The sequence below is a fragment of the Citrus sinensis genome, chromosome 8 (genome assembly GCF_022201045.2).
Source record: "Citrus sinensis cultivar Valencia sweet orange chromosome 8, DVS_A1.0, whole genome shotgun sequence".
In the NCBI taxonomy this organism is placed as follows: domain Eukaryota; kingdom Viridiplantae; phylum Streptophyta; class Magnoliopsida; order Sapindales; family Rutaceae; genus Citrus; species Citrus sinensis.
Window position 1 is genome coordinate 14,898,091 of NC_068563.1, and position 26,280 is coordinate 14,924,370.

At 34.8% G+C, this 26,280-nt stretch overlaps 1 protein-coding gene across 1 annotated transcript; it reads left to right on the top strand.

Annotated features, from left to right (window-relative positions):
• The first annotated feature begins 870 nt into the window (after positions 1-870).
• Positions 871-25,664, top strand: LOC102620592 (uncharacterized). The gene is made up of 17 exons (XM_006487606.4): positions 871-1,196; positions 1,754-1,993; positions 2,190-2,336; positions 4,360-4,438; positions 5,710-5,893; positions 7,825-7,890; positions 18,015-18,251; positions 18,913-19,119; positions 19,214-19,517; positions 20,659-20,818; positions 20,955-21,063; positions 21,551-21,686; positions 21,798-21,853; positions 21,933-22,232; positions 22,324-22,446; positions 24,285-24,977; positions 25,177-25,664. The coding sequence occupies exons 1-17, from the start codon at positions 1,061-1,063 to the stop codon at positions 25,345-25,347; spliced, it is 3,348 nt and encodes a 1,115-aa protein (XP_006487669.2). The 5' UTR covers positions 871-1,060; the 3' UTR covers positions 25,348-25,664.
• Positions 25,665-26,280: the final 616 nt, after the last annotated feature.

Sequence of the window (26,280 nt, forward strand, 5' to 3'; positions counted from 1 at the left end):
CTTAAAAAATTTATCATTCTTAATCTTGTTTGTTATCATCAAAATCAACATTATGAAAACATATATGTTAACACTTACTAGTTTTCTCTAATGATCATTTTCAACATACTAAATATATTGACATACTCTGGCCAGAGAATTCTATGATCAAGTGCCGAAAACCCATCAAGAGATGTGTTGTACAAATTCTATATTGTTAATCTATAACTCCAATACTCATAATTGCTCCCACCGAGATACCGGGTAATTTTGACCACAAGTATGTGCCGTGCCCATTGGTAACTCAAATGGAATAACAATTACAATCATGAAATCATAATTAACTCAAGATTAAGATTACAGTAAAATCAATGCTTATGAGATTTAATAAGTCTGACAGTTATTACAAAGTTAATTAAATCTCATATGTGATCATGTTCAATGTAGTCGTACTACATCAATAAATTCATACATGATTAAGACAAATCATTCAATGAATTCATTACAGTCTATACCTAAATAAAGTGCCCAACTTTATTTATTAATTACGAACTAAATTTATTTAATCATAAGATAACTTGTATTTATGTCTTTTGTGAATCTACATGGTGATCACATAAATACATATAAATGATTAAATAGACTTTAATAAAAATATTAATGCAATTAAGATATTTGAATAAAATACCTCATTTATTTTATTAATCAAAAAAATTATTTATTATAATTAAATAAACACATATACTTTTAAAGAGCATATTTTCCCAACAGCTTGACTTCAAGATATTAGTTTAGTTTTGTAATGATCTAATTAAGGATATTATTGTATTTTCCCTTATTCTTTTTAAGTATATTAGCGAGCGCAACATATCTTTTCGGTAATTTTAAGGGAAATGGGTATATCCTACGCAATTCTTCCAAAATCTCAACTAATGAAACCGCTGCTTCGAAAGCCGTCTGCGCCCAAGTAATTTAACTGACCCAAAAAGAAATCAGCGGCGACTCAACAGGCCTATCCTCACATTTTTTCTCTCAATCCATAGCATGGCATGTGCATACTTTGACATCATTAACTGAGGAAATGGCTTCTCTAGTCGGACAACTTCCGTTTGCTTTAGAAAATGCAAATGGGTATAAAGTTTGGGAAGATCCGTCCTTCATCAAGTGGAGAAAAAGGGACCCTCATGTTACTTTGCGTTGCCATGACTCTGTCGAAGGTAACCTAAATTTCAGTTTTTCCGTTTTCATTCAAACAGAATTTTAAGGTTTAGCAAACGGGTTCTGTGTCTATTTCAATTTAGTCTGTTCAATCATCATATCTTGATTTTGTTCCTTTGCAGAACTTGTTTCCTCTCATGTTCTTTTCTTTGAGTTTCCAAGATTGTGATCTTGTTCATTAAGTTTTGGTGCTTGCAATAAAATAGTCGTCTGTCAATTAGCTAATTTTGCTCTTTTGTGTTGTCTTGCTTGAGTTTATGTGAACTACATATCTAAAAAAGGGATAAAAGCAAATTTGGTTGTTATTGTCAGCCTGCAGGTTGAACTAAAACTCAAGTTTCTTTTTTCTTTATCCCGTTTTCTCTTGTTGACATCCATTTCTGACTTTCTTTTCTCTAGATTTATCTAAGATAAAAACTAAAATAAATACAGTGAAAAGTTTTGAATTGGAAATGTTTAGTTTCAACTTAACTAGTTGGATATTATGGTGCTTGTCTTTCTCTCTCTCTCTCTCTTTTAAATATATATGAATTTGACTTTGAGTTGTATCTGATAGGTTCTCTTAAATATTGGTATGAACGCAATAAAGTGGATATTTCAGTGTCCAATTCTGCTGTTTGGGATGATGATGCTGTTCATGAAGCTCTCACTAGTGCTGCCTTTTGGACAAATGGCTTGCCTTTTGTCAAGTCTTTATCTGGTCACTGGAAATTTTTCTTGGCTTCAAGTCCTCCCGATGTTCCTCTGAATTTTCATAAAAGTTCATTTCAGGATTCCAAGTGGGAAGCTATACCCGGTAAGCATGTGTTTTCTACTATACATTTCCAGGTATTTTTATCATTGTTTATTTATTAATAGTTTCTTTTCATAACTAATCATAATCATGATTTATAGACAGACGAGTCTTTTGGTTGTTTCTTTTCATGTTTAATTTTCCAAGTGTTCTCCACATTCTTCTCCCATAAGTTTAGTCGTCTTATTTTTTGGAACAGTTCCTTCAAATTGGCAGATGCATGGCTTCGATCGCCCAATTTATACAAATGTTGTATATCCATTTCCACTTGATCCCCCTAATGTCCCTGCAGAAAATCCTACAGGCTGTTACAGGACATACTTTCACATTCCTAAAGAGTGGCAAGGTATGATCTCTTTGTTTGTGTTGGTAATTAGTTATGAATGCCAATGCTTCTTAAACCTGGTTTACTTTGGCCGTAGCTATTCAAGTTATGCTTCCTGTTTAAGTAGTATCTGAGTAAAAGTTCGGTAGTTCTTATGCTTTCCGGTAGTAAACTTTACACTCATATGGACTGTTGACTTCTTGCTAACATGTTGTGCTTGCCTGTTATGTCCTTCATCATATCTTTGCTAAACATTTGGCCTTGTTATTATAGGCAACGTTGTTGTTGCTAAGTAAATTTTATATTTACTTGTGCATGTATTGTCAGATCTTTTCCTTGTATTGATAATGAACGTGACTTTTGCTCTGGCATATATTGTCAAATATTAACTTCTCTGCCTAACTAGAAGACCTTACCACCTTACCAATTGTTTCCTCTCCCAGTGCCCTTGTTTTTCTCTTTCTTCATTTCTTTTCCCTTCGACATAAGCGATTATGTAGTTAACAAAATTTCATAGAAAGCAATGTCTATGCAAGAAATAATTAAATTTATCAAGCTGAGATATAGTTGGTACTAGGGGTCAGTATCTGGTGTTCTGATGCTAATGTTTAGTTAACATTTTGAAGCATGGACGCATATATTCATGTTGAACTGCACTGTTCAGTATCGATTCCACTTCTTCAAGCAGTAGACGGGAATCCTTCCTCTTTCTTAGTGGTTGACATATATGAAATAGATTTATATTTCTTTTTCAATCGAAGTGTTAGGTGTTTTTACCTCAGATGTAAACTGATTGAATGTAGGATTGAATTTCATTGAGTTTTGGGTGGTGGAACAAAAGTTATAGCCTATAAGACGGCACAGAAAATGTGTCAGAAAGGTGCCATTACTGTGTAGGTTCAAGAAGTTCAATGCTCAAGTTAGCTTTGTGATGGTTTGGAGAGAAGGAAATGACTTTTTTGCTGACTAATTCTTAGTTGAGCAGTTACTATTGAATTATATGCATTTGTAGGTGTCTATCTGTTGCTAGCAGTGTACTAAACTATCTTTATTTTCAATTTAGATTATCTACAATTGGTCTATCTCAATCTCTTCCTCAAATTCCAGGATTATTCCTAATTTTCTATCATCCATATATTCTTTCTATATTCTCACATCTCATATCCTTTTAAGTCTTTGCTTATGGAAGGGCCATGTGCCATAATAGTCCACGGTGTTAAGCAAAATGCCCAAATTTTCCTTCGTCGTTTATGGACTGGTTATTTGGAATTTTAAATGAAGAAACTGGTTGGCGAAGAATGTTTAAAATATTAAAGGTACATTTATGTTGATGAATATTTTCAGAAATCTGGAAGCACTTTCTACACGTATGAGTATTTTAAAATATGCAAGTCAAATTGTAATGATAAAATAAGCTGATATATGGTTTGTTGTCCTTCACATGAATACTGGAGTTTATCTTGGAGATTCTTATTTTATATAAATTGTTAAGAGTTATAAAAATTATGAACTTTTCTCCCACCTTCGGAGCAATGTAAGCATTGTGCTTTTCTTAAAATGAGATACAAACTCTAAGCCATTTTTTTTTATAAACCAATGGTTTATAATGTTTTATGGATTAACGAGAATGATTGTTACCCTTCTTTATGTTTGACTTTACACTCTAGACTGTTTGATTAACACAAATGGTTGGTTTCAAATTTGACATTCCTTGTTATGTCAAAAATTCAAACAACAATAGCCTATATATCTCAAATCACCATTTATTTAGTAAGCTAGCTAGGTTGTCCTCATTCTCTCTATCTTTTGATCATCTAATACACATAGTCATGGCTGTTGTTCAAATTCATAGAGCCATGAAATCTTGGTATAAATCAATTTACAAAGTATGAATTCGTTATGCTATTCGTTTCAGGTCATGCTTCCTGTTCTTATTCTTATTTCATCTCACTATGTTTGTTTTTCTCTTTTTACAGTTTCAGTTATCTGCTCATTATAATAGCTAACACTTAAATCGTTCAACTTATAAATTGTTGAATGACAGGTCGCAGAATTTTCCTGCACTTTGAAGCTGTTGACTCTGCTTTCTGTGCTTGGATTAATGGGGTTCCTGTGGGATATAGGTACAATTATTGCATGCTTCCAAGAGATATTTTCATAGTAGTTGTTGTATACACAGGATATAATTATTTTCTTTGTGATGCTTTGTAGTTGTATTAACAGTTACAGAGCCTTCTTAGTGAGCATTAGCTGAATCATTAGGTTGTAATGTATTTGTGGATGTTAAACTCATTCATGTAAAGCATTGTGAGCTCTATGGGAGAACTTATGCAAGTGAATTTGAGACCCAGTTTAAAGAGAAATGGGATCTTAAATTTATTCTAGAATCCTATAATTAATGGATAAAAGGAGGTGGATGAACAACCTCTATTTTACAACAGCAATAATCATGTTTGAGATCATAAACCATAAAAGAGGCTAATATTCCTTGAGTTAGAGCTTATAATTTGATGGATGAAAAATATTACATACAATATCATATCAAAAGTAAAGAGCATACACTAAAGCAATATTATTAAGTTGACTTAAGAATTTGATGTTTCAATTGTCTTTAATGTGAAAAAGAAATGGAAAAGTTTGTTTTCTGGAAGCAGCAATGTCAAATTCAGTCTTTAGAGAAACCGTGTTTTCTTCAATTTATCCAATATATTTAGAGTAAAGATAGAGTTACAAACTTTTGTACAAACTTGTTCTGTACAAATTGATGTGGCATAATTCAATTGGTTGGATTAAATAGCTGTTGGACCGTATTATTTATTATTTTGTATTTTCATCCAACTAATGAATTTAGGCCACATCAGTCGGCACAAAATAAGTTTGTAGCTATATCATCACTCATTTCTATAATATAAATTCTTTCGCCAACTTTAAGCTAGAGCTTTGACGTATTTTGATGGATGATCAATGATTTCCAAATATCATGTTTGAGGTAGAGAGCATATGCTGAAGACTGGTGGGTAGTTGAGTGAAATTTGATCCTTAAACTGAAATCCAGGAATTTACATTGTGGAAGTAGCAGTATGAATTTCAATCTCTTGTAAAACAGTTGTCTTTGTTTGAGAAAGAAATGACAACACTTCAAAATCCATGAAAATGAAAATATGTAAAAAGTATTGTATGCTAGTAAGTTTTGATCTGAAGGTCTTTTATCATTAATTTACTGGTGAAGCTTTGATTTGGTTCACACGTAGGCAGTGCTTAGTTTTGCATTTTGCATGTTGATGTCATGATTGTTAACTGTTGTGTGGTGTGTCATAGAACAATGAATATGCATGTCTTGGAGTTCTTGATGACTTGAGGAGTTAACAAACTTGTTTAAAATGTGCTAGGTCAGTCAGGATAGTAGGCTACCAGCGGAGTTTGAAATTTCAGATTACTGTTATCCTCATGGTTCAGACAAGAAGAATGTTCTAGCAGTTCAAGTTTTTAGATGGAGTGATGGTTCTTACCTTGAAGATCAAGATCATTGGTGGCTATCTGGTATTCACCGTGACGTGCTTCTTCTAGCTAAACCACAGGTTTGTAGGCAATATTGTTATTTATTATTTTTTCTTAAATTGAAGTGAACTTTAGGCAGTAATTCAAACCTTGTTATACGTCTGTAGGTTTATCTTATCGTTTAACTCACACAGTTTGTTCAGTTTGGATAATGGGTCAAGGTTTGGTTCATGTTGTTGTACTTAAATGTTGAAGCTTAAGAATAACTGCTACTTGTTTTGCTAAAATTTGTATCTAATACTACTTTTTTCCTTTGGAGAAAAAGTTATGCTTTTTGGTACATGTTGTTGTATCTAATGCTACTGATGACTCTCCAATAACATCTCATTACAATTTAATTAATAATAATGGGAACTATCATTAGACTACTTGACCACTTGGCTTTGTTCCTATGTTAAGTAATGATTTGACTAAAGCCTAGGCTTTCCAGGTCATGGTAATGGAATAACAGCAGTATCTAAATTTTAACAGTGTGCAAGGATGAATAGTTAACAGGCTTATCCTGTGAGTTGTTACTTTTACTTGGTAACAATGAGAATGTATCTCTAAATGAAATAATTGTAATAAGATTGGTTCTTGAGTGGTACAATTAAACACATTATAATTATATATTAGTTTGAAGTAATGTAGGAAAGGGAGAAGAAAAGAGGAGGAAAGAACAGAGAATGAAATAGAGAGAGAAATGGAAAGGAACTTACATAGAGGATAGAATAGATAGTAGCAATCCAAAGAAAAAACTTAAATAGGGAGAATGAATAAAAAGAAAGATAAGAGAGCTTGAGAAGAAAGACAAAGGAGTCCCATGGGGGATAGCCTAGTGGTTAGAACTCTTGCAATGAAATGAGAGGTCTAGGGATCCAATCTCCCTCTCACATACTTCAGAGGGGGTTTACATTTCAATCCTATCTGTGCATGGGGAGGGACAGGATGTGGTGTGTGATAAGAAATTCTAAAAATCTATGTAGTTTCGTCTCTTAAAAAAAAATGAAAAAATAAAACAACAGAAAAAAAGGTAAAACTGAAGAGAAATGAGGGGAAGATGAGAAAAGAAAAATAGGGAAGATCCAAGTTGGTAGTGACTTACCTCATTAGTAATGGGTCGTTCAAAACCCTTAAAAGCGGGTCACTGGATGGTCTCAGTCCTTTCAATTGAAAAGCTGAAATGAAGACTGAACGTAGTAGGGGAGAGAAAGTCGTTTTATCTATTCAAAATATATCGGGAATAAAGCAGTCTAGTCATGTACTCTAGCTTCGCTAATGAGATAAGGGAACGTGTCACAGTTAATTAACTCCTACTCCTATTTTTTTTCTTTGTTTTTACTACGGCGGCGAAGAATCAAATTCTCATCAATTATTAGAAGGGAATCAATACTGGCTATGTTCTATGAAGGCCATCTAGATGTATCATATGGATTTATTTGCATATTAGTAAATTATTGATCTATGTAGTGCATGGATCCTATATAACTACAAGTATTTTTTGATGATGTTTTAATCTTATAAATTTTATCAAATAAATACCTTCCATTTGGATTGACCAAAGAACCACAATGGAAGTCACTCGATGAGATCTATCATTGATTAGTGGTCCATCTATCAAGTGAAAATGACCAGTGTAGTTGGAAAAGTCTTTAAGTCTAATTTAACACATCTTGCCAATAAGTAAATATAGTAATGTATTGAATGTTTTGCCGTACCTTATTGGAGATGGTATTTTCTATTTTTGCCGATTTCTTTTGTTTGATCTAATAAATTGTCCTAAATTCATGTTGATATTTTTCATTTTTGTGATGTCCTCTCTCTGTGGGTTTGATGGCAACTTTTTACTATTGGAATACAGACTAAATAAAGAAACCAATTGTAATGAAGCTATTCAATTCAGACTATTTCTTTATATCAAATCTGGCCAAAGGATATTTTCGGCTAAATAAATAAACCAATTGTAATGCAGGTATTTATTGCAGACTACTTCTTTAAATCAAATCTGGCAGAGGATTTTTCTCTTGCGGATATACAGGTAAACACTTGTCAACTTTAAGACTTAACTTTCAAATTTTTGGAGTAATGAAAATCTGAAAATAATGAATTTTGCTTGAATTTGAAAAGTTTTCATTCTCCAATATATGGAGAATAATTGTATAATACCTAGTTATACTCAACTATTCTCATATGTTTCTTATGAATTCCAAGTATTATGTAAGGTTGTCCGTTGAAGCATTTTGTTGTTTTACATGAACCCCCCATTGCACCTGAGGTATCTGTCTTTGTATTCATAATGGAGTTGCTGAGTTGAAAGTTTTATTATGTTGGTTACTCTTCATTTTCAAGGTTTCTTGGTGGTATCTGTAAAAAGAACCTTTGCATTTTTGGTGCAAACTTTTCTGGCACAGTTAATGTTGAAAGACATAGTCCTGTTCTGCCTCTAATATGTGTTACCTTCATGAAGTACCTTATGAAATTCTTTTTAATGTTTGGTACTACTGAATTTTGTTTACTTTTGCTTCCAAGTGGTTCTATGGCTTCATTATGTTTCTTCTATTGTTATTGTTTCATTACCTCTTTTAATTGAAGAGTTTGGATAAACTTGGCTGGTACTAGTCATTTAACAGGCAGAGTCTGTTTGTTAATCTACGATGTTAGGAAGGTTTGTTCGTTATAGGTTGTTTGACTGGCATTATTGAATGTCTGCAAATTTTTCTGATAAGAAACTGAAAATTTTATTAAAGATGAAGAATCGTTGCAAAGAGTGGACCAACTGTCCACTAAGAAAGCAAAATAATGAAAAAGTTTCCTACACTATACAAAGATATACCAATCACCCCTCTACAATATCAGAGCAGCCTAGACACCTATCTCAAAACACTCTTCAGGCTTAGATGACTTAAGAACAAAGATGAATCTTGGAACTCCTTGGAAACTGAAGCCCAAAGCAAAGCTAGAAGTCAGACTCTATCTCACAATTCTTCAATTTCATCTGCATTTTTCCCTTCAAAAGTACATGATTTCTTTCCTGTCTTATTACCCAAAATAGAGCTACCATAGCATAGTTCCATAGAGTTTTGGCCTTTTTTCCTTTACTAAAAGCGATGGAATTCTCCATAAAAAGAGCCCAGTGTGATCAGACAATTTAGTCTTTTTGCACAATCTATTCCACAACTTTGAATTTTAGGGGGAATACTAGCCTTGCAAATCGTTTTGGAGGATAAAAAATCAGCCAAGGAGACATCATTAATCAGTCAATTAAGATTTGCAAGAATAATGTCTTGATCTCTGAACTCCTCAATCTTTTGTCTTTCTTCAGTTCTTCGATACTGACATTGTCTAACGACTCCAAGAGATGCATAATCCTAAATCTCTCTTATCACTCAAGTTTTTTTTGAAGTTGAAATTCTAATGGCAATTCCACGTAGAGGAAGATGATGTACATAAATTTATAGAAACATTCCTTTTAGGATAGAGCCTATAGAGGTGAGGGAAGTGCTAACACAAAGAAAAAATCTTCTAAGCATTAATCCTCCCTATCGTGAATTTAAGGATAGGGGTGGGTAGAATCAAATCGGGCCCGTAAAATTACCAGTCCGGTTCGGTTTTTTGGCGGTTTGGTTTGCTATTTTTTCTCAGAAAAAATCGAGTATTTCGGTTTTGTATAAAATCAAATACTTCAGTTTGGTTTTCGATTTAAAATTCTAAATCTGAAAACCGAGCCGAAAAATCAAAAAAATAATTTTTAAATTAAGGAAATGCCACATGGCGTTTAGGGATTGGTTGAGCCGGATCGGACACTAAGAAAATTTGGTTTCGTTTGGTATTTTCGGTTTCGATTCGCTATTTTTTAAGTTAAATAACCAAATTGTTTAATACTGAATCCGAACCGAATAAAAATACCAAAACTGGTTCTTTAAAATTCTCAAACCGAATCTTATTAAACTAAAATTTCTCAAATCGAACCGAACTGAAATGTTTCCCACCTCTATTTAGGGATTCTTAGTTGTTTTCTTGTCATTTGAATAAAATAGGAAACTGCCATAAATCAGGAAAGTCGAGAAATTCTAATTTTACGGTCTTTAAATTAGCCATAGAACTATTCTCCAGTTTTCCTATTTGCTTTGTACCAATTATTTTCTTTGAATTAACGAGAAATATTTTAACTATGTCTTTCTGTTTTTTCTCCTCTTTCTTTATATGGTATTAGAGCCTTAAGGTTCGCCCATGAATTACAAAGCAGCCATGGTTGGCTCTAACTTGACTTTCTCCGACGCTAACAGCACTACTACATCGTTTGAAGGGATTTCCTAGCCATCCCCAATTGCGCCTGCCACCGAAAGCACTTTGCAAACAACCATTCACAAGTTAAATAGTAAAAACTATTTAAAATGGCCTTAATCTATGCGTTTGATGATGGCAAGGGAAAACTCGGGTATTTGAATGGAAAAATCAAACCTTCAGCCGCTGATGATCCGAAATACCTACAATGGTGATTGGAAAATTCGATGGTTACCGCTTGGCTTATTAATTCCATGGAACCAACTTTGGGAAAGCTATTCATGTTTATGCCACATGTTTATGATGTCTGGGAGGCTGTTGGAGGGACATCCTCTGACCTAGAGAATCATTCTCAATTGTTCGAGATTAACACTTGGATGTGGCTGTTGCAACAAGTTGATAAATATGTAACCACCTATTGTAATGACATGATGATTTTGTGGTAGGAGTTGGATATGTTTGAAGTGAAGTATGGGAGAGTCTGAATGATAGCGCTCGATACTAGAAAAAGGTCGAGTGAGGTCGAGTGTTCATGTTTGTGGCAGGTCTAAAAAAAGTCGTCAATGAGATTTGAGGTCGAATTTTTAGGCGGACACCTTTTCCCTCTATTGGAGAAGTATTTTCCCTCTATTGGAGAAGTATTTTATGAGGTTCACAGAGAGGAGGCTCAGAGACAGTTAATGTTAAAAGGAGTAGAGGAACTAAAGATTGATCCTGATGGTTCTGCTCTTGTAGCTTGTGATAATGAGCAGCAAGGAGATAGATAAGGAGGCAAACAAAAGGCCACGGGGTGATCATTGGCGGAAACCATGGCGTAAACAAGAAAACTGTTGGAAACGCCATGGAAAACTTGTAAATTGGAAGAAGAAAGATACTCGTGCTTTTCAGGTTAGCACCACTAATTCAAAAGAGCAGTCACTAAGGAACAAATGGAGCACCTATACAAAATGTTTCAATCCCAATTCGTAGGAAATTCTAGTTCATCTTGTTCTTTAGCCCAATATAGGCTTTACCTGTGTCAATCCAAACACCTCTTGATATTAGATTCAGGAGCCACTTATCACGTGACGGGGTCCACACAGTTGTTTTCTTCTTTTCACCTTGTGCAGGAAATCGAAAGGTCAAAATAGCAGATGATTCCTTTACAACTATTGCACAGAAGGAAAAATTACTATTTCTCCTATTCTTGCTCTGAAAGATGTCTTTCACGTTCCTTATATATCCTATAATCAGTCAATAAAGTCAAATCAATTTTTGGTCGTCTCAATGTAAATTTCAAGATTTAACCTCGTGGAAGGTGATTGGGGATGCTAGGCAAGACTGTGCCCTTTACCTCTTTAACAATGTTTCAAACTTTGGAAGGCAAGACCAATGGATTTGTTCTAATTCTATTTCTATTTCCAATGACAGATTATGTTATGGCATTTTCGGTTAGGACATCTACATTTTCAATATTTAAAGCAATTGTTACCCAAATTATTCATGAACAAAAATGCTTTTATTTTTCGATGTGAAGTTTGTGAATTAGCTAAACATCATCGTACTATGATTCACAATGGTGTATGGGGTTCTTCTAAGATGGCAACCTTTTTTGGAAAACGCTAGTTTATTACGTTTATTGATGATCATACTGGGGTTGCTTAGGTATTTTTACTAAAAAATAAATCTAATGCTGAAAGTGTGTTGAATAATTTTTATACTCTGGTGCAAACACAGTTTCAAACTCAGATCAAAATTTTTCGGAGTGATAATGGCAAAGAGGTTTTTAATCATGTATCAGGGAATTTTTTTGATGAGAAAGGGATTATATATCAAAGTTCTTATAGCAATATTCCTTAACAAAATGGGGTGGTTGAAAGGAAGAATAAGCATCTTCTTGAAGTTGCTAGGGCCTTGAGCTCTACAACTAAAATTCCAAAGTATCTTTAGGAAGAAGCTGTTATAACAGCCACATTTTTTGTTAAATAGAATGCCTAAAAGAACTTTGGGGTTTGAGACACCAATGAATGTTTTTCAATGGATATTTTCCAACTTCAAGGTTAGTAACAAGTATTCTTTTAAAAATTTTTGGTAGTATTGCTTTTGTTTATAACCATGACCCTAGGAGAAGAAAACTTGATCCAAAAGCACATAAATACATTTTTGTAGGCTATCCTGCAAATCAAAAAGGTTATAAATGTTTTGATCCAGTTTTGACCAAAATGTTTGCTTTTATGGATGTCACTTTCTTTGAAGGATAATCATACTATCACAGTTCTCATCTTCAAGGGGGGAAGAACAATAGTGAAAATGATGTGTTTTTAAATGGTTCTGACTTAACCATTGAGTTTGATCGTATTAATAATGATGTTTTGCTTGAAGTAAATGAGAAAGGAAATACAAATGAATTAAATGTTGGAAATTTTGGACAACCTTCGTTAATGTCATCACATAAAATAAAATGCTGAAAAGTTTAAGATGTGTGCAAAATGGTATAAAGGTCTTGTATATTCAAAAGAGTATGAAAAAACAAAAAGGAACACTATCCTACAGCATCACCAAGAATCTGATTAGAGGTTGGATCATGATATTCCATAAGAAAATCTTGACAATAATCCTTTAGGTAATTCTGAGTCAAATTCCTCGAATCAAGATGATCTTCCTATTGCTTTTAGGAAAGTTGTTAGGTCCTGTACTAATCATTCTCTGTCCAACTTTATTTCTTAGAATAATGTGTCTCCCTCCTTTTCATGCTTTCATTTCACAAGTGTTTAGTGTGGTTATTCTAGATAATGTAAACAAAGCTCTAAATGTTCCTAAATGGATGGAAGTTATTTTTGAGGATGTGAGAGCTCTGGAGAAGAATGCTGCTTGGGAAAAGGTTGATCTGCCACAAGGAAAGCTGTTGTTGGTTGTAAGTGGATATTCATTTTAAAATATAACTTTTGATGGCCCTCGGAACTATACAAAGCTTGACTGGCAGCTAAAGGTTATACACAGACTCATGGAGTAGATTGTTTGGAGACTTTCTCCCAGGTGTTGAAACGAAACACCATTCATGTTCTTTTGTTAGTTGTTGCAAATCTTTACTAGTCTTTATATTAGTCAGATGTAAAGAATGCTTTTCTCAATGGTGATCTTGAAGAGGAAGTTTACATGGAGCCTTCACCCGGTTTTACTGAGAAGTTTGGATCCAAGGTATGTATGACTTAAAATATTACTATATGGTCTGAAACAATCACCTAGAGCCTGTTTGATAGGTTTACATAGTTTGTGAAGAGTCAGGGCTATAGTCAAGGACAGGCGGATCACACTCTCTTTACAAAAATCTCTACCAAAGACAATTCTCTGTCTTGATCGTTTGTAGAAGATATAATTTTGACAGGGGATGATATAGAAGAAATGAGTCAATTGAAGCAGTGTTTAGTGAAGGAGTTTGAGATCAAGGATTTAGGGCAATTGAGATGTTTTTTGAGAATGGAAATGTGAGATCAAAGAGAGGTATAATGGTTTCACAAAGAGAGTATACCTTGGATCTTTTGAAAGAAATTGGTGTGAGTTAGTGGAAGCCGGCTGATACTTTGATAGAAGCAAATGTGAAGCTTGGAGAAGCGAAAGGAGGAGTTCATGTGGATATTGGCAGATGTCTCAAATTAGCTGGGAAGTTGATTTATTTATCTCATACTCGACTTGATATAGCTTTTGCTGTAAGTATGGTAAGTCAGTTTATGCATTCTCCTTGTCAGGAACACCTTGAAGCTTTTTGAATTCTTCATTATTTGAAAGCAACTCCAAGAAAGGTTTGTTTTATTGGTAAAAATGAGAAGAGAGGAATTGAAGTTTATACTAATGCAAAGTGGGCAAGTTCGACCATTGATAGAAGATCAACATCTGGATATTGCACTTTTGTATAGGGTAGTTTGGTTACTTGGAGGAGCAAAAAGCAAAGTGTTGTCGTCAGAAGTAGTGCAGAAGCTGAATTTCGTTTAGATGGTTGAAGAAGTGCATGAAGTACTTTGGCTAAAACGGGTTCTTGGAAAACTTAAACAGCCATTTAGTCTCCCTATGAGGTTGTACTGAGATAATAAATCGGCTATCAGTATAGCTCATAATCTGATGTTACATTACAGAACGAAACATGTTGAGATTGATAGACTTTTTATGAAAGAGAAGCTCAAAGAAGGGATAATTTGTACTCCTTTTGTTCCCACTATGAAGCATGTTCAAATATCTTCGCCAAGAGCTTGATGAGACAGCCATTTGAACTTCAAGTTAGCAAGTTGGGCATGATTGATATCTTTGTGCCAACTTGAGGGGGAGTGTTGATATTTGAGGGATTTTTAGTTGTCTTCTTATCATTTGAATAAATTAAGAAACTACTATAAACCAAGAAAGTAGAGAAATTTTAATTTTACAGTCGTCAAATTAGCTTTAGAATTACTCTCTAGTTTTCCTGTTTGTTTTGTACCGATTATTGTCTTTGAATTAATGAGAAATATTTTTAGCTCCGTCTCTTTTTTTATCCTCCTTTTCTCCACACTTTCAAAACCAAATAACCTTACCATTCCCCACCTTTAGTTTAATGTGAGAAAGAGAAGAGGGAATTTCTTTGCGATTGCTTTCCAAGGGCTTCTAAGACTTGCGTTGTTAACCACATTAGTCGCAACCATTTGAGTGTAGGCTATACTTACTTCTAATCACCGAATGCCAAAGAGAATCTTTTTTCAAGAGGTAATCTCCATAGCCACTTAGCTAAAACAGCTGTATTTTTCTTCACCACATTTCCAATTCCTAACCTTTTTTTAAACTTAGATCTTGAAACTACATCCCATATAATACGGTGAGAGTCATTTGATTCATCAAAACCTTCCTAAAAGGGATCCCTTATCAACCTTTCTTTTCTGTTGGCTACCTTGATGTTTTGAGCAAGGCAAGGAAGTAGGTAGGAAGAGCTGACAATACGGAATGAGTAAAAGTAATCCTGACACCTTTGGAAAGAAAGGCTTTTTTCCATCCTCCAAGTCTTCTTTTGTTCTCCACATCCAGATCCCAAAAACTTGAAGATCTGGGATTGCTTCCTGAAGGAAGACCTAAATACTTAATAGCTCAACTTCCTATTGACTTGCCAAATTGATTAGCTAAGGCATTCACTTTTTCTTCAGCAGAATTAATTCCTACAACAAAGCTTTTAGCTTTATTCAGTTTAGGAGCAGAAATAAGACTAAAAACTTCAACTACTTTGAGAAGATTATCTATCATCTAAACCTTTTCTGATGAAGAAAAGAGAGTATCATCGGCAAATTGGAGGTGAGAGACCATCATCTTCCCCTTACCAACTTTGATGCTGATCACTATATTTGCTTCAGGAGCCTTTTCCATCAACTTGGTCAAACCATCCACTACTAAAATAAATAGAAAAGGAGATTAAGGATTGCCTTGTCTAAGCCTCCTTGTAGCTTCAAGAAGACCCCTAGGGCGACCATTGATGAAAACTGAAATATTCAAGAAGTTCCAATCTTTGTGATTGTCTCAAAATCAATCTTAATCATCATTCCTTCTTTCTTCTTTTTACACTCTTCCACAACTGCATTAGCTGCCAACATAAAAATTTTGTCTGCCTAGAATAAAAGTTGACTAGGCTGTAGAGATGGTGTTTCGCAAAAACTCTCTTCAACTAAAGAGATAAGACTTTTTTCATAATCTTGTATAGGCTTGTGACAAGGCATGTAGGCCTAAACTCTCCAATCTTGATAGTTTCTTTCTTCTTAGGAATAAGGCAAATGAAAGTGGCGTTCGTGATTTTGTTGACAACCCCTTTTTCAAAAAACTCTTCCATCACTTTCATATCATCTTTAATAATCTCCCAGTAAGTTGAAAAAATGCCAAAGAAAAACCACCTGGACCTGGGGCTTTGTCTAGGCAGCATTGATCAATGGCTTTTTAACCTCCTCTTTCTCAAACTTTGTTTCTAACCAGACTGCAAGCTGTTCTTTAAGAAGGGCCCAATTAAGTCCCATCACTGTTGGTCTCAAATCTTCTTCACTTGAGTACAAATTGGAAAAATAATATAAAATTTCCTCTTCAATTTTTCTACTGTCCTTAATCTGCTCTCCCACTGATGTTTCTAGCTTGTTGATCATATTCCTGTTTCTCTGCCCATTTACTATTTTATGAAACATTTTGGTATTGCCATCTGCATTTTTTGCCCACACTAACTTAGCCTTTTGCCTCCACCTTGTCTCCTCCTTGAAAGATTAGTTTCTGCAGCCTAGACTTAATCTGCTTTCTTTCATTGAATAAAGTCTCGTCCATCAGCCCTGCCTGCTTTTGTCAATTTCGATGATTTGACCTTCAAATCTTCAATCAACTTCTTCTATTTTTCCTTATTACCAAAAACAACCTTATTCTAGTTCTTCAGCTTCTCCTTAACCTTCCCTATTCTGATCATGAAATTATATCCTTCATGACCGGTAAACTGCATCCCACTCCACCAATCTCCAATGCATTGATTAAATTGATGATGCTGCAGCCACATATTTTCAAATTTAAAAGGAACAGGTCCCCATTTTATAGCATTAGATTCTAAAACAATGGGGCAACGATCAGAAGCAGTTCTAGATAGAACTATTTGATTAATAGCCTACATGGAGCTGATTTTACCTGATCAAATTGCAGAGCTTATCCATAGTGTTGCAGACCGGACAGATTCATTTTTCTGATGGCTGGGAGGAGATTGGTTTAAGGGAAGAACGGAGTTCAAACCTTACAAAGCAGCAAAATAAATTTTAGCTTTCTCTGCTACGAAGTGACTCACTTCTAAGGATTCTGGTTCATTTGTTTCAATCTTGCCGGTAAAAATTTTGCAGGTTGCACCTCAAAATGTTAAAAAGGGCTATATTAGCACCTGTTGTTGTAATAAGCCAAAATGTTTGCTGGTAGACCTTTTGTATCTCTCTTGTCATAGAAATAAATTTGTCTTGTTCCTAATCAAAAAGACATCAAAGGAAACATAGTGTTGCAGACCGGACAGATTCATTTTTCTGATGGCTGGGAGGAGATTGGTTTAAGGGAAGAACGGAGTTCAAACCTTACAAAGCAACAAAATAAATTTTAGCTTTCTCTGCTACGAAGTGACTCACTTCTAAGGATTCTGGTTCATTTGTTTCAATCTTGCCGGTAAAAATTTTGCAGGTTGCACCTCAAAATGTTAAAAGGGCTATATTAGCACCTGTTGTTGTAATAAGCCAAAATGTCTGCTGGTAGACCTTTTGTATCTCTCTTGTCATAGAAATAAATTTGTCTTGTTCCTAATCAAAAAGACATCAAAGGAAACATTGAAGGTGGGATGACAGATGAGCACATGCAACAAGGCACTGCATTTTATTTTAGTCACAAATGATCTTTTTCGAGGAATAACCAACAAGTATTGATAAGAGACCGCGGAGAGGATATGGTTTGATCACAGTTTTGTTCCATATTTATGTTTTCCATTGTGATTTCTCATCATTATCATTATGCATAATTGATAAATTGTGTAAGCATCATGCTTGCTTCCTCTATTTGGCTTATTCATGCCATGTGTGTTTGAATTGTTGTATGGTCAGTGACTGATACATCTTCAAGTTATCATGTTCTCTGTTGTATTTCTTGTCAAGACTTATTGAGATGTTGTCATCATTATTCATGTGTGTTTGAATTGTTGTATGGTCAGTGACTGATACATCTTCAAGTTATCATGTTCTCTGTTGTATTTCTTGTCAAGACTTATTGAGATGTTGTCATCATTATTCATGTGTGTTTGAATTGTTGTATGGTCAGTGACTGATACATCTTCAAGTTATCATGTTCTCTGTTGTATTTCTTGTCAAGACTTATTGAGATGTTGTCATCATTATTCAGGTTGGAGTGGAAATAGATTGCTCCCCAGAAATCTCTAAAGACAGTATCCTTGCCAACTTTGTCATTGAAGCTGGATTATATGATACTGGAAACTGGTATAACTGTGATGGATGCATTGATCTACTTTCATCTAAGGTGGCTAACATACAGCTCAACCCCTCTACTGCAAGTGTCGAATTTCCTGGTTACACGCTTGTGGGAAAACTGGAAATGCCCAGGCTATGGTCTGCGGAGCAAGTGAGGAATCTATGCACATTCAGCTATCAAATTTATATTTTAATAAATATATTAATCAAGTGGATTTTTCCTTTCCTTTTCTTTTCTTTGGTTGGTATCAAATATGAAAATTTAGAATGAAGAATATCATTCAATTCAATAGATGCTGGTGCTAATCCTTTATTTTTTTAAAAAAGGGTTGAGTTTGGCATGCTCATTGACTTTCTACAGTTATGGCAATTCTTTTTCTCTTTGATGCATGGATTTATGCAGTATGTCTTTAATGTATATACCAGACATGTCAAGGACTATAGGAACCTATTGTGATCAGTGCTATTACTAAAAAGTTCAGTTCATTCCTTATTCCAGTGCCTTCATTTCCTTTCTAGAGTTACTTAAGTTCTTTTTTCTCTTTGATGTAGAATATTTTAGTGCTTTTTACCATCCATGAGAAAGTGCAAATTGAAAAGTTGGCATGAGATGGATGCTTTTTATTCTCAGTTAGGAAACTTCAAGATTGTACTTCAATGTTGAAAAGAATTATCTTGGCACTTCTTTGTTTCATTTTAGTAAATGAATTATACTCTTTCACGTAAGGTAAAGGAGTATGTCTGAACTTGCAATTAAACCTACCTATATTTGCATATTAATCCATTTGCTGTCTATTGGCATTCCTCAACAGCCAAATTTGTACACGCTAGTTGTCATCCTAAAACATGCATCTGGCCCTGTCGTTGACTGTGAATCATGTCTTGTTGGCATACGACAAGTATCAAAAGCCCCAAAACAACTACTTGTTAATGGCAATCCAGTGGTCATAAGAGGTGTGAATAGGCATGAGCATCATCCTCGTGTTGGAAAGACAAACATTGAATCCTGCATGGTTAAGGTACTGTTTGGTCCTTTTCCCTTGGCCAATGTCTTTGCTTAATTTGATGGTTTCTGTCAATGGCATTTGAGATTTTGTATTCTTCTGCTTGTAGGATTTGGTTCTTATGAAGCAAAACAACATCAATGCTGTGAGAAACAGTCATTATCCCCAGCATCCCCGTTGGTACGAGTTGTGCGATTTGTTTGGATTGTACATGATAGATGAAGCCAATATTGAGACACATGGTTTCAATTTTTCGGAACATTTCAAGCATCCTACTATGGAACCAAGTTGGGCTGCTGCAATGATGGATCGTGTAATAGGCATGGTGGAGAGGGACAAAAATCATGCAAGCATTATTTGTTGGTCCTTAGGAAATGAGGCTGGACACGGCCCTAATCATTCCGCTGCTGCTGGTACTTGATTCTACTTTTCAACTCGTTTTTTTATAATTTTAATTTTTTATTACTTTAATTTATTTTGAGCTGGGCGTGCATGGAATTTTGACCTGTAAAAGATCTCTTGAAAGAGCTTTGTTCGGCATTTTCAGAGAACTTCTTCAGTCAAAGGTTTAATTACTGCAATTTTACCTTTAACATATTTTCATATCAAAACACGATCCTGAAAATGCTATCAAATACCAGTGGCAGTTGAAATTTTCCTGGAATTAAAAGGTGACAAGTTGAGGATTTAAGTATTGTAGTAAAATCAACAATTGATTGATGAGCATTAGAATGTTTTGAGTATGTCTATTACATTGAGAATAGAAGGATAACAATCTTCTTTTTTCGTGGACAAGACTTAGTGCACCTCCTCTGTCTAGTTTCATGGCATATTGATAAAACTACAGCTTAACTGATGTGCCATTGTTATATGATTGTCACATGTCCCTCATTTTGTAAGGAATAACAGAGAATAAATAGTACACGACACTTGGTGGTGTATGAGTTTATATCCTAGAATTATAATTTGAGTAAGCTTTGATAGACGGTTGTTCTGCCTTTCTCAATTACATACCTATGACTAAAATTCCTAGACATTTAGACCATTGTTTTGCGGGGTGGATGAACAGAAAGCTCCGTAAGAATCCCAACGAGCAAATGGGAGTTTTTAAGAATTCGCTCCCCAATGACGCTCCAGAAACTTATGATTAAAAGTCCTAGACAATGAGACCATTGTTTTTCTCAGGTCTTAAATTGAATGATAACTTTTCTCTCCTCTTTCTTTTATAATTTTTCCTTCTTTTCCTGTTTGGAAATTGAGAAAGGAGAGAAAAATACAGTAGAAATAGGAGGGAAAAGATATAAAATTTCTTCTTGCCGCAAAGTTTTGTCTTTGGATAGTAGAGATTATGAAGGCTATCTTTTACAGTAAACACAGGTTAGTAGAAAGTACAAATTCTGAATTAATCTATGAATGATTTCCTATAAAAGCAAATAAAAAGTACCGAAATCATACCTGCCCTTCCATCAGTTCTTTCCCTCATTACATTACCTTTTCGTTCCTCGTACATATTAAGTCAAACTGGATGTCAATGATGTCTTGGCTTTCATTTAGGTTGGATACGAGGAAAGGATCCCTCGCGGCTACTGCACTATGAAGGAGGTGGATCTAGAACTCCGTCTACTGATATTGTGTGCCCGATGTATATGCGTGTTTGGGACATAGTGATGATTGCAAAAGATCCAACTGAAACTCGTCCTTTGATATTGTGCGAGTATGCTACTCCTTTTCAATTTTATTTCTAACTTTAGATGGTGAATGACAAGATAAATAGCCTTTTCTTCCTTTTTTTTTTTTTTTCTTTCTTGCACATTGTTTACTTAGGGGTCCTAATGATTGTCAGATGACAGGTATTCGCATGCAATGGGCAACAGTAATGGGAATATCCATGAATATTGGGAAGCCATTGATAGCACATTTGGTCTCCAAGGAGGCTTTATCTGGGATTGGGTTGACCAGGTTTAGAATCTTTCTGAATCCTTGAGAAATGAAGTGGATGATCAACATATTTTCAACACACCTTAATGTGTTATTCATTTTCTAAATTCTAATTTTCTTTTAAACATTGAAGCCTCTCTGTCATACCTTTTGACCTATGCATGAATGCACATACAGTGTGAATAAAATTTAACTTCTAAGAACCTACAGCTTTGTTTAAGTGCGAGATGAAAACTGGATGCCAGTTTGTTCTCTGCACAAGAGCCCCTGTTTCTGATTATGAAACTGAAAGCCAGTTTCCCTGCTATACCTGCTGTATCCGGCCTCTTCTCTTAGAAGTTTTTATTGAAGCTTTGTATAATTGAAATTATTTCCCATAATGTCTTCTTATCTCATCTATGTTCCTCTGTCTCTTTCTCTATACCTTTTATTTCTTTCACTTTTATTTGGGCTTTTTAGTGTATACTTATGTGTTGGGAGACTTAAATATTTGTATTCTTGCAAATAGGGGCTATTGAGAGAGCTTGCTGATGGTACTAAACACTGGGCTTATGGAGGTGACTTCGGAGATACCCCCAATGACTTGAACTTTTGTTTGAACGGCCTTCTTTGGCCAGATCGAACTCCGCATCCTGCATTACATGGTAACTATTTACATGTCAAATGTAGAATTTAAGGTACTTATAGTGATTTTTGAGATGATTACCTTAATTATCAGCTTCCATCACAACTATTGCCTTCATTGTCATTTTCAGAAGTTAAATATGTTTATCAAGCAATCAATGTTTCCTTAAAGAAAGGCACTCTTAAGGTACATGCTTAATTCAATTGGCTTTGACTTACTCTTGACCTAATTGCAGGTTACTTATAGCTGAAATTTCACTTTACAGATATCCAACACTAATTTTTTTGAAACAACACAAGGGCTAGAGTTTAGCTGGGTTGCTCACGGGGATGGTTACAAGCTTGGATTTGGAATTATATCTCTTCCACTGATAAAACCCCATAGCAATTATGAAATAGAATTGAAATCAAGTCCCTGGTATTCTCAATGGAATTCATGTTCTGCTGAAGAAATATTTTTGACGGTAACTGCTAAACTTATGAATTCTACACGTTGGGCTGAAGCTGGTCATGTTATTTCAACTGCTCAAGTCCAGTTACCTTCTAAAAGAGAGAGACTTCCTCATGTAATTATTCTTCATATTTTACTCAGAAATTAAGATGCATTAATTATAAAAATGATATTAATCTCCGCTTTACTAATTTGTGGGCTTCCAGGTCATTAGAACTGGAGATGCTATTATTCTCCAGGAAAATCTTGGTAATACGATTCAACTGAGTCACCAGAATAGTTGGGAGATTAAATTTGACATTCAGACTGGAGCTGTTGAGAGCTGGAAGGTACTCTATACTAGGTCTTAGACTATTATAAAATTAGCCAACCATTTATTGGACTTTGTAGAGGTTCAATATTACTCCCAGACTTGCTCCTATTAACTTAAATTCATAGGGTTAATGGGTTCTTAACATCATTTCAAGCCTGTTTTCCGCATGGTCGAAACTATCTACTACATTAGTTAAAAGTGTGGTGACTAGTGCTTGAGTTTTTTATTTGCTTTGTGTTTGTGTATGTTCCATGTAACAAGCTTATTACAGTTCTCTTAAAGATCAAGTTTCTAGGAATTATGTTTAACTTGATTCCGTCTGTAATGAAGAAAACATGCATTTCAGCATTTTAGAGATAATTAGACATAATTCTTTGACATCTAAAATACAAAATCTGACAAATATTTCTCCTTTCTGAATCAAAGGCTTTAGGTGTTGAAGAATTTGTGGTACATCACAATGTTCATTTACACAAGTATCATGCATGACAGGCCTTTTAGTTTAGCCTTTGGGCGACCAATTTCTTTTAAATAATTGCGGAAAATATGTGTATTAAACCATTGGTGGGTCCCTAGATTTTCATTGTAGATGAAATTCTCTATGATGGATACTAGGTGTTGAATTTTCTGATGTAGAAGAAAAAAGTGTCAGGTATTTTTAGAAATAGCTTAAAACTTGTATGGATATTTGTTTATTTATGGTGATTATTAACTGTTTTTGAGGAATACCATAGTCCGGGAACTTTATAAATTCTTTTATCTACTGCTTTCAATTTTTCTATACTGAATCACAAATTAATGTGAAATTACGTATGGGCTTACGTCGTTTTAGATCGTTTTTGGCCAAAACTATAATGAACTGAAATATATTTGGTTTTCTTGTTTCAAAACCTGTTCAGACCAGCCATTGGGTTTCTTTCAGCACATATCAATATTTTAGAAGATAAACCAGACCCGATTCATAGTAGGAAATAGAAAGGTGGAAACAACTATTACTATTACATCCATTTATGCTATTAGTTACACCAATTTATCCTCGATTTGGGATTTAATGTCATTACGAACAATTTATATCGAACTACAATCTTGTCGAACTAAAAATTTAAAATTAAGGTACAATAATAAAAATAATAAAAAGGATTGTGTTGAGGTTGGATGCAATGCCCAGTGAAAAAGAAAAATAGTAGCTAGCAAGTCAGCAACTAGAGGTGAGTTGGTAAGTGATGGCCAGGGAAAGCCTGAAATATAAATGAAGACCCTTTTTTCCTTTTTCATTTTTTAAAAAAATTAACTGAAAACTGATGATGGGAGTGTGAATGAGAAAGGTGACATGATCCATGGTGGCTAGTGACATTGACAGTGTGAGGCATGGCTGCGAGCAATGGGAGGAGCTAACGATGAGAGGAGGGGGTGGCTGAGTGAGACGAGAAGTTGAAATTTCTTTTATTTTTAAAATATTCAGAGGGGGTGGCTGAGTGAGACGAGAGAAGTTGAAATTTCTTTTATTTTTAAAATATTCAATGTTTCAATCGTGTGTGGGTAAGACTAAGAGTAGGATGTAAACATCAGTCACAATGATTAGATGCCACGTGTTTTCAATTTTATTAAATTGCAATCTTGTGTGGGTGAGCATAACATGTAAAATGAGATAGCACTAACAACTTTGGGTGCAGATAGAAAATTTGTAGTGTCAATGGTTTGTTGATGGTAATGTCAATCTTGAAAATAATACTGAAAGCCAAATCAAACCTGATTGCAATGACTTGTACAATAATTACCTAGAAACTTATTCTTGCATTTTCTTTGCTAAGCACTAGTGTTTTCCCTTTTTTAAAGATGTGTGCAATATGGCAGGTTGAGGGAGTTTCTGTGATGAAAAGAGGCATATTCCCATGCTTCTGGAGAGCACCTACTGATAATGACAAAGGGGGAGGGGAAAGTAGTTATTACTCCAGGTGGAGAGCTGCAGGTATTGATAGCCTTGTTTTTCTTACAAAGAGTTGTTCTATTCAGAATGTTACAGACTATTTTGTGAAAATACGAGTGGTTTATGATGGGACGCCAAGGGTTGACATGAGTTCCTTAACCAAATTGGAAAAGGCAAAAGCTTTATTTGAAATTGTTATAGATTACACAATCTATGGTTCTGGAAATGTCATTGTGGAATGCAACTTCAAACCAAATACTTCTGATCTTCCACCTTTACCACGCGTTGGAGTTGAGTTCCATTTGGAACAATCAATGGACAAGATTAAGTTTTACGGAAGAGGACCATTTGAATGTTATCCAGATAGAAAAGCGGCAGCCCATGTTGATGTCTATGAGCAGATAGTTGGGGACATGCATGTGCCTTACATTGTTCCTGGAGAATGTGCAGCTAGGGCAGATGTTAGATGGGTGACATTCCAAAACAAGGAGGGAATTGGAATTTATGCTTCAATGTACAGCAGCTCTCCACCCATGCAGTTGAATGCAAGTTACTACACCACCACAGAACTTGACAGGGCAACGCACAATGAGCAACTTGTAAAAGAAGACAAGATTGAGGTAACCTTTTCCTGTTAAAAATATCATTGCCACTTGCCAGTAAAAGGTTTTATAGTGCTAAGATGATTATTAGGCCTAGTGATCCAATACTTCATTCATCATTGTCAGTATGTGCTCTACCGTCAAATATGCATGTGAATGTATAACAGATTTCACGCGTACTATAACTGTGTGTCAGCTGGTGCTGGTGTTATTACAGGTGCATCTTGACCACAAACATATGGGTCTGGGTGGCGATGATAGCTGGACACCTTGTGTCCATGATAAGTATCTCGTTCCTGCTGTAGCGTATTCCTTCTCTATCAGATTGTCACCACTAACTGCAGCCACCTCTGGCTATGGCATCTATAAATCCCAGATGCAAAACTGAGTCCATCTTGGCACAGGACATTGTGTATGCCCAATGTATGCCCAATTATACGGCCATGTATACATGGGATCCTATACTCAAGATCTCTGTTTGTGACATGAACAGGAGGGATCCCTTTCTGCGGATGTCATATTTTTCCACGAACCTTTTGTTCTTTCATTTGGCATTTTCTATTGCAAACTGTTGTGTGAATTTTATGGAATGACCTGGATATATTACTTTCCATCTTATGTTGGGGTACTAGTTGATATTATTTATGTATCTGGTGATAGAAAATTTAATATTATTGTGATGCATGTAAGTTTGACTCTCTGGAAGTTGGATTCTCTTTTGTTTCTTGTAATATCTTAGTTGTTTACTAATTTTTTTTTTCGAACTTGTTGCAGATTATTATAAGATTCCTTTAGTCAATTATAAGTACATGTTCAACAAAGTGATTACTTTTTAACATTATCTTATCTCTTCAATTTGTAGCAATTTATTACAAATAGCTTCGAGCTTGTCTAACTGTGACAATTTGTACTTGCCCTGGTTAGGGGGTATTTGGCACAACATAATGTACTTCATATAAAAGGAATAGATTGTTTTGTATTAGAAGAATGGATGAAAATTTAACAGGACATTTTATATGAATTAGTGTTAGGGTCCTTTCAAAAATATTGGCTTAGAAAAGTCAGAAGTCCTATAAAAAAATATAATTCTTGGTATCTTAATTTCTGTTAATAATAGAAAATCACGAACTACTTTTTTTATTAGTCAGGACTAAAAAGTTAGGTTCACAAAAAAGTTAGTTTCTTTGTTTCTGAGTTCCTTTCCTTGAATTCTTGATGATCAGTTTTTTTTTTTTTTTTTTAAATGGTATTTGTGGGATCTTTAGAGCTTATTATGCAGAAGTTCTCAAGTCTTGCTATCATTATTGTATTCTGATTATTA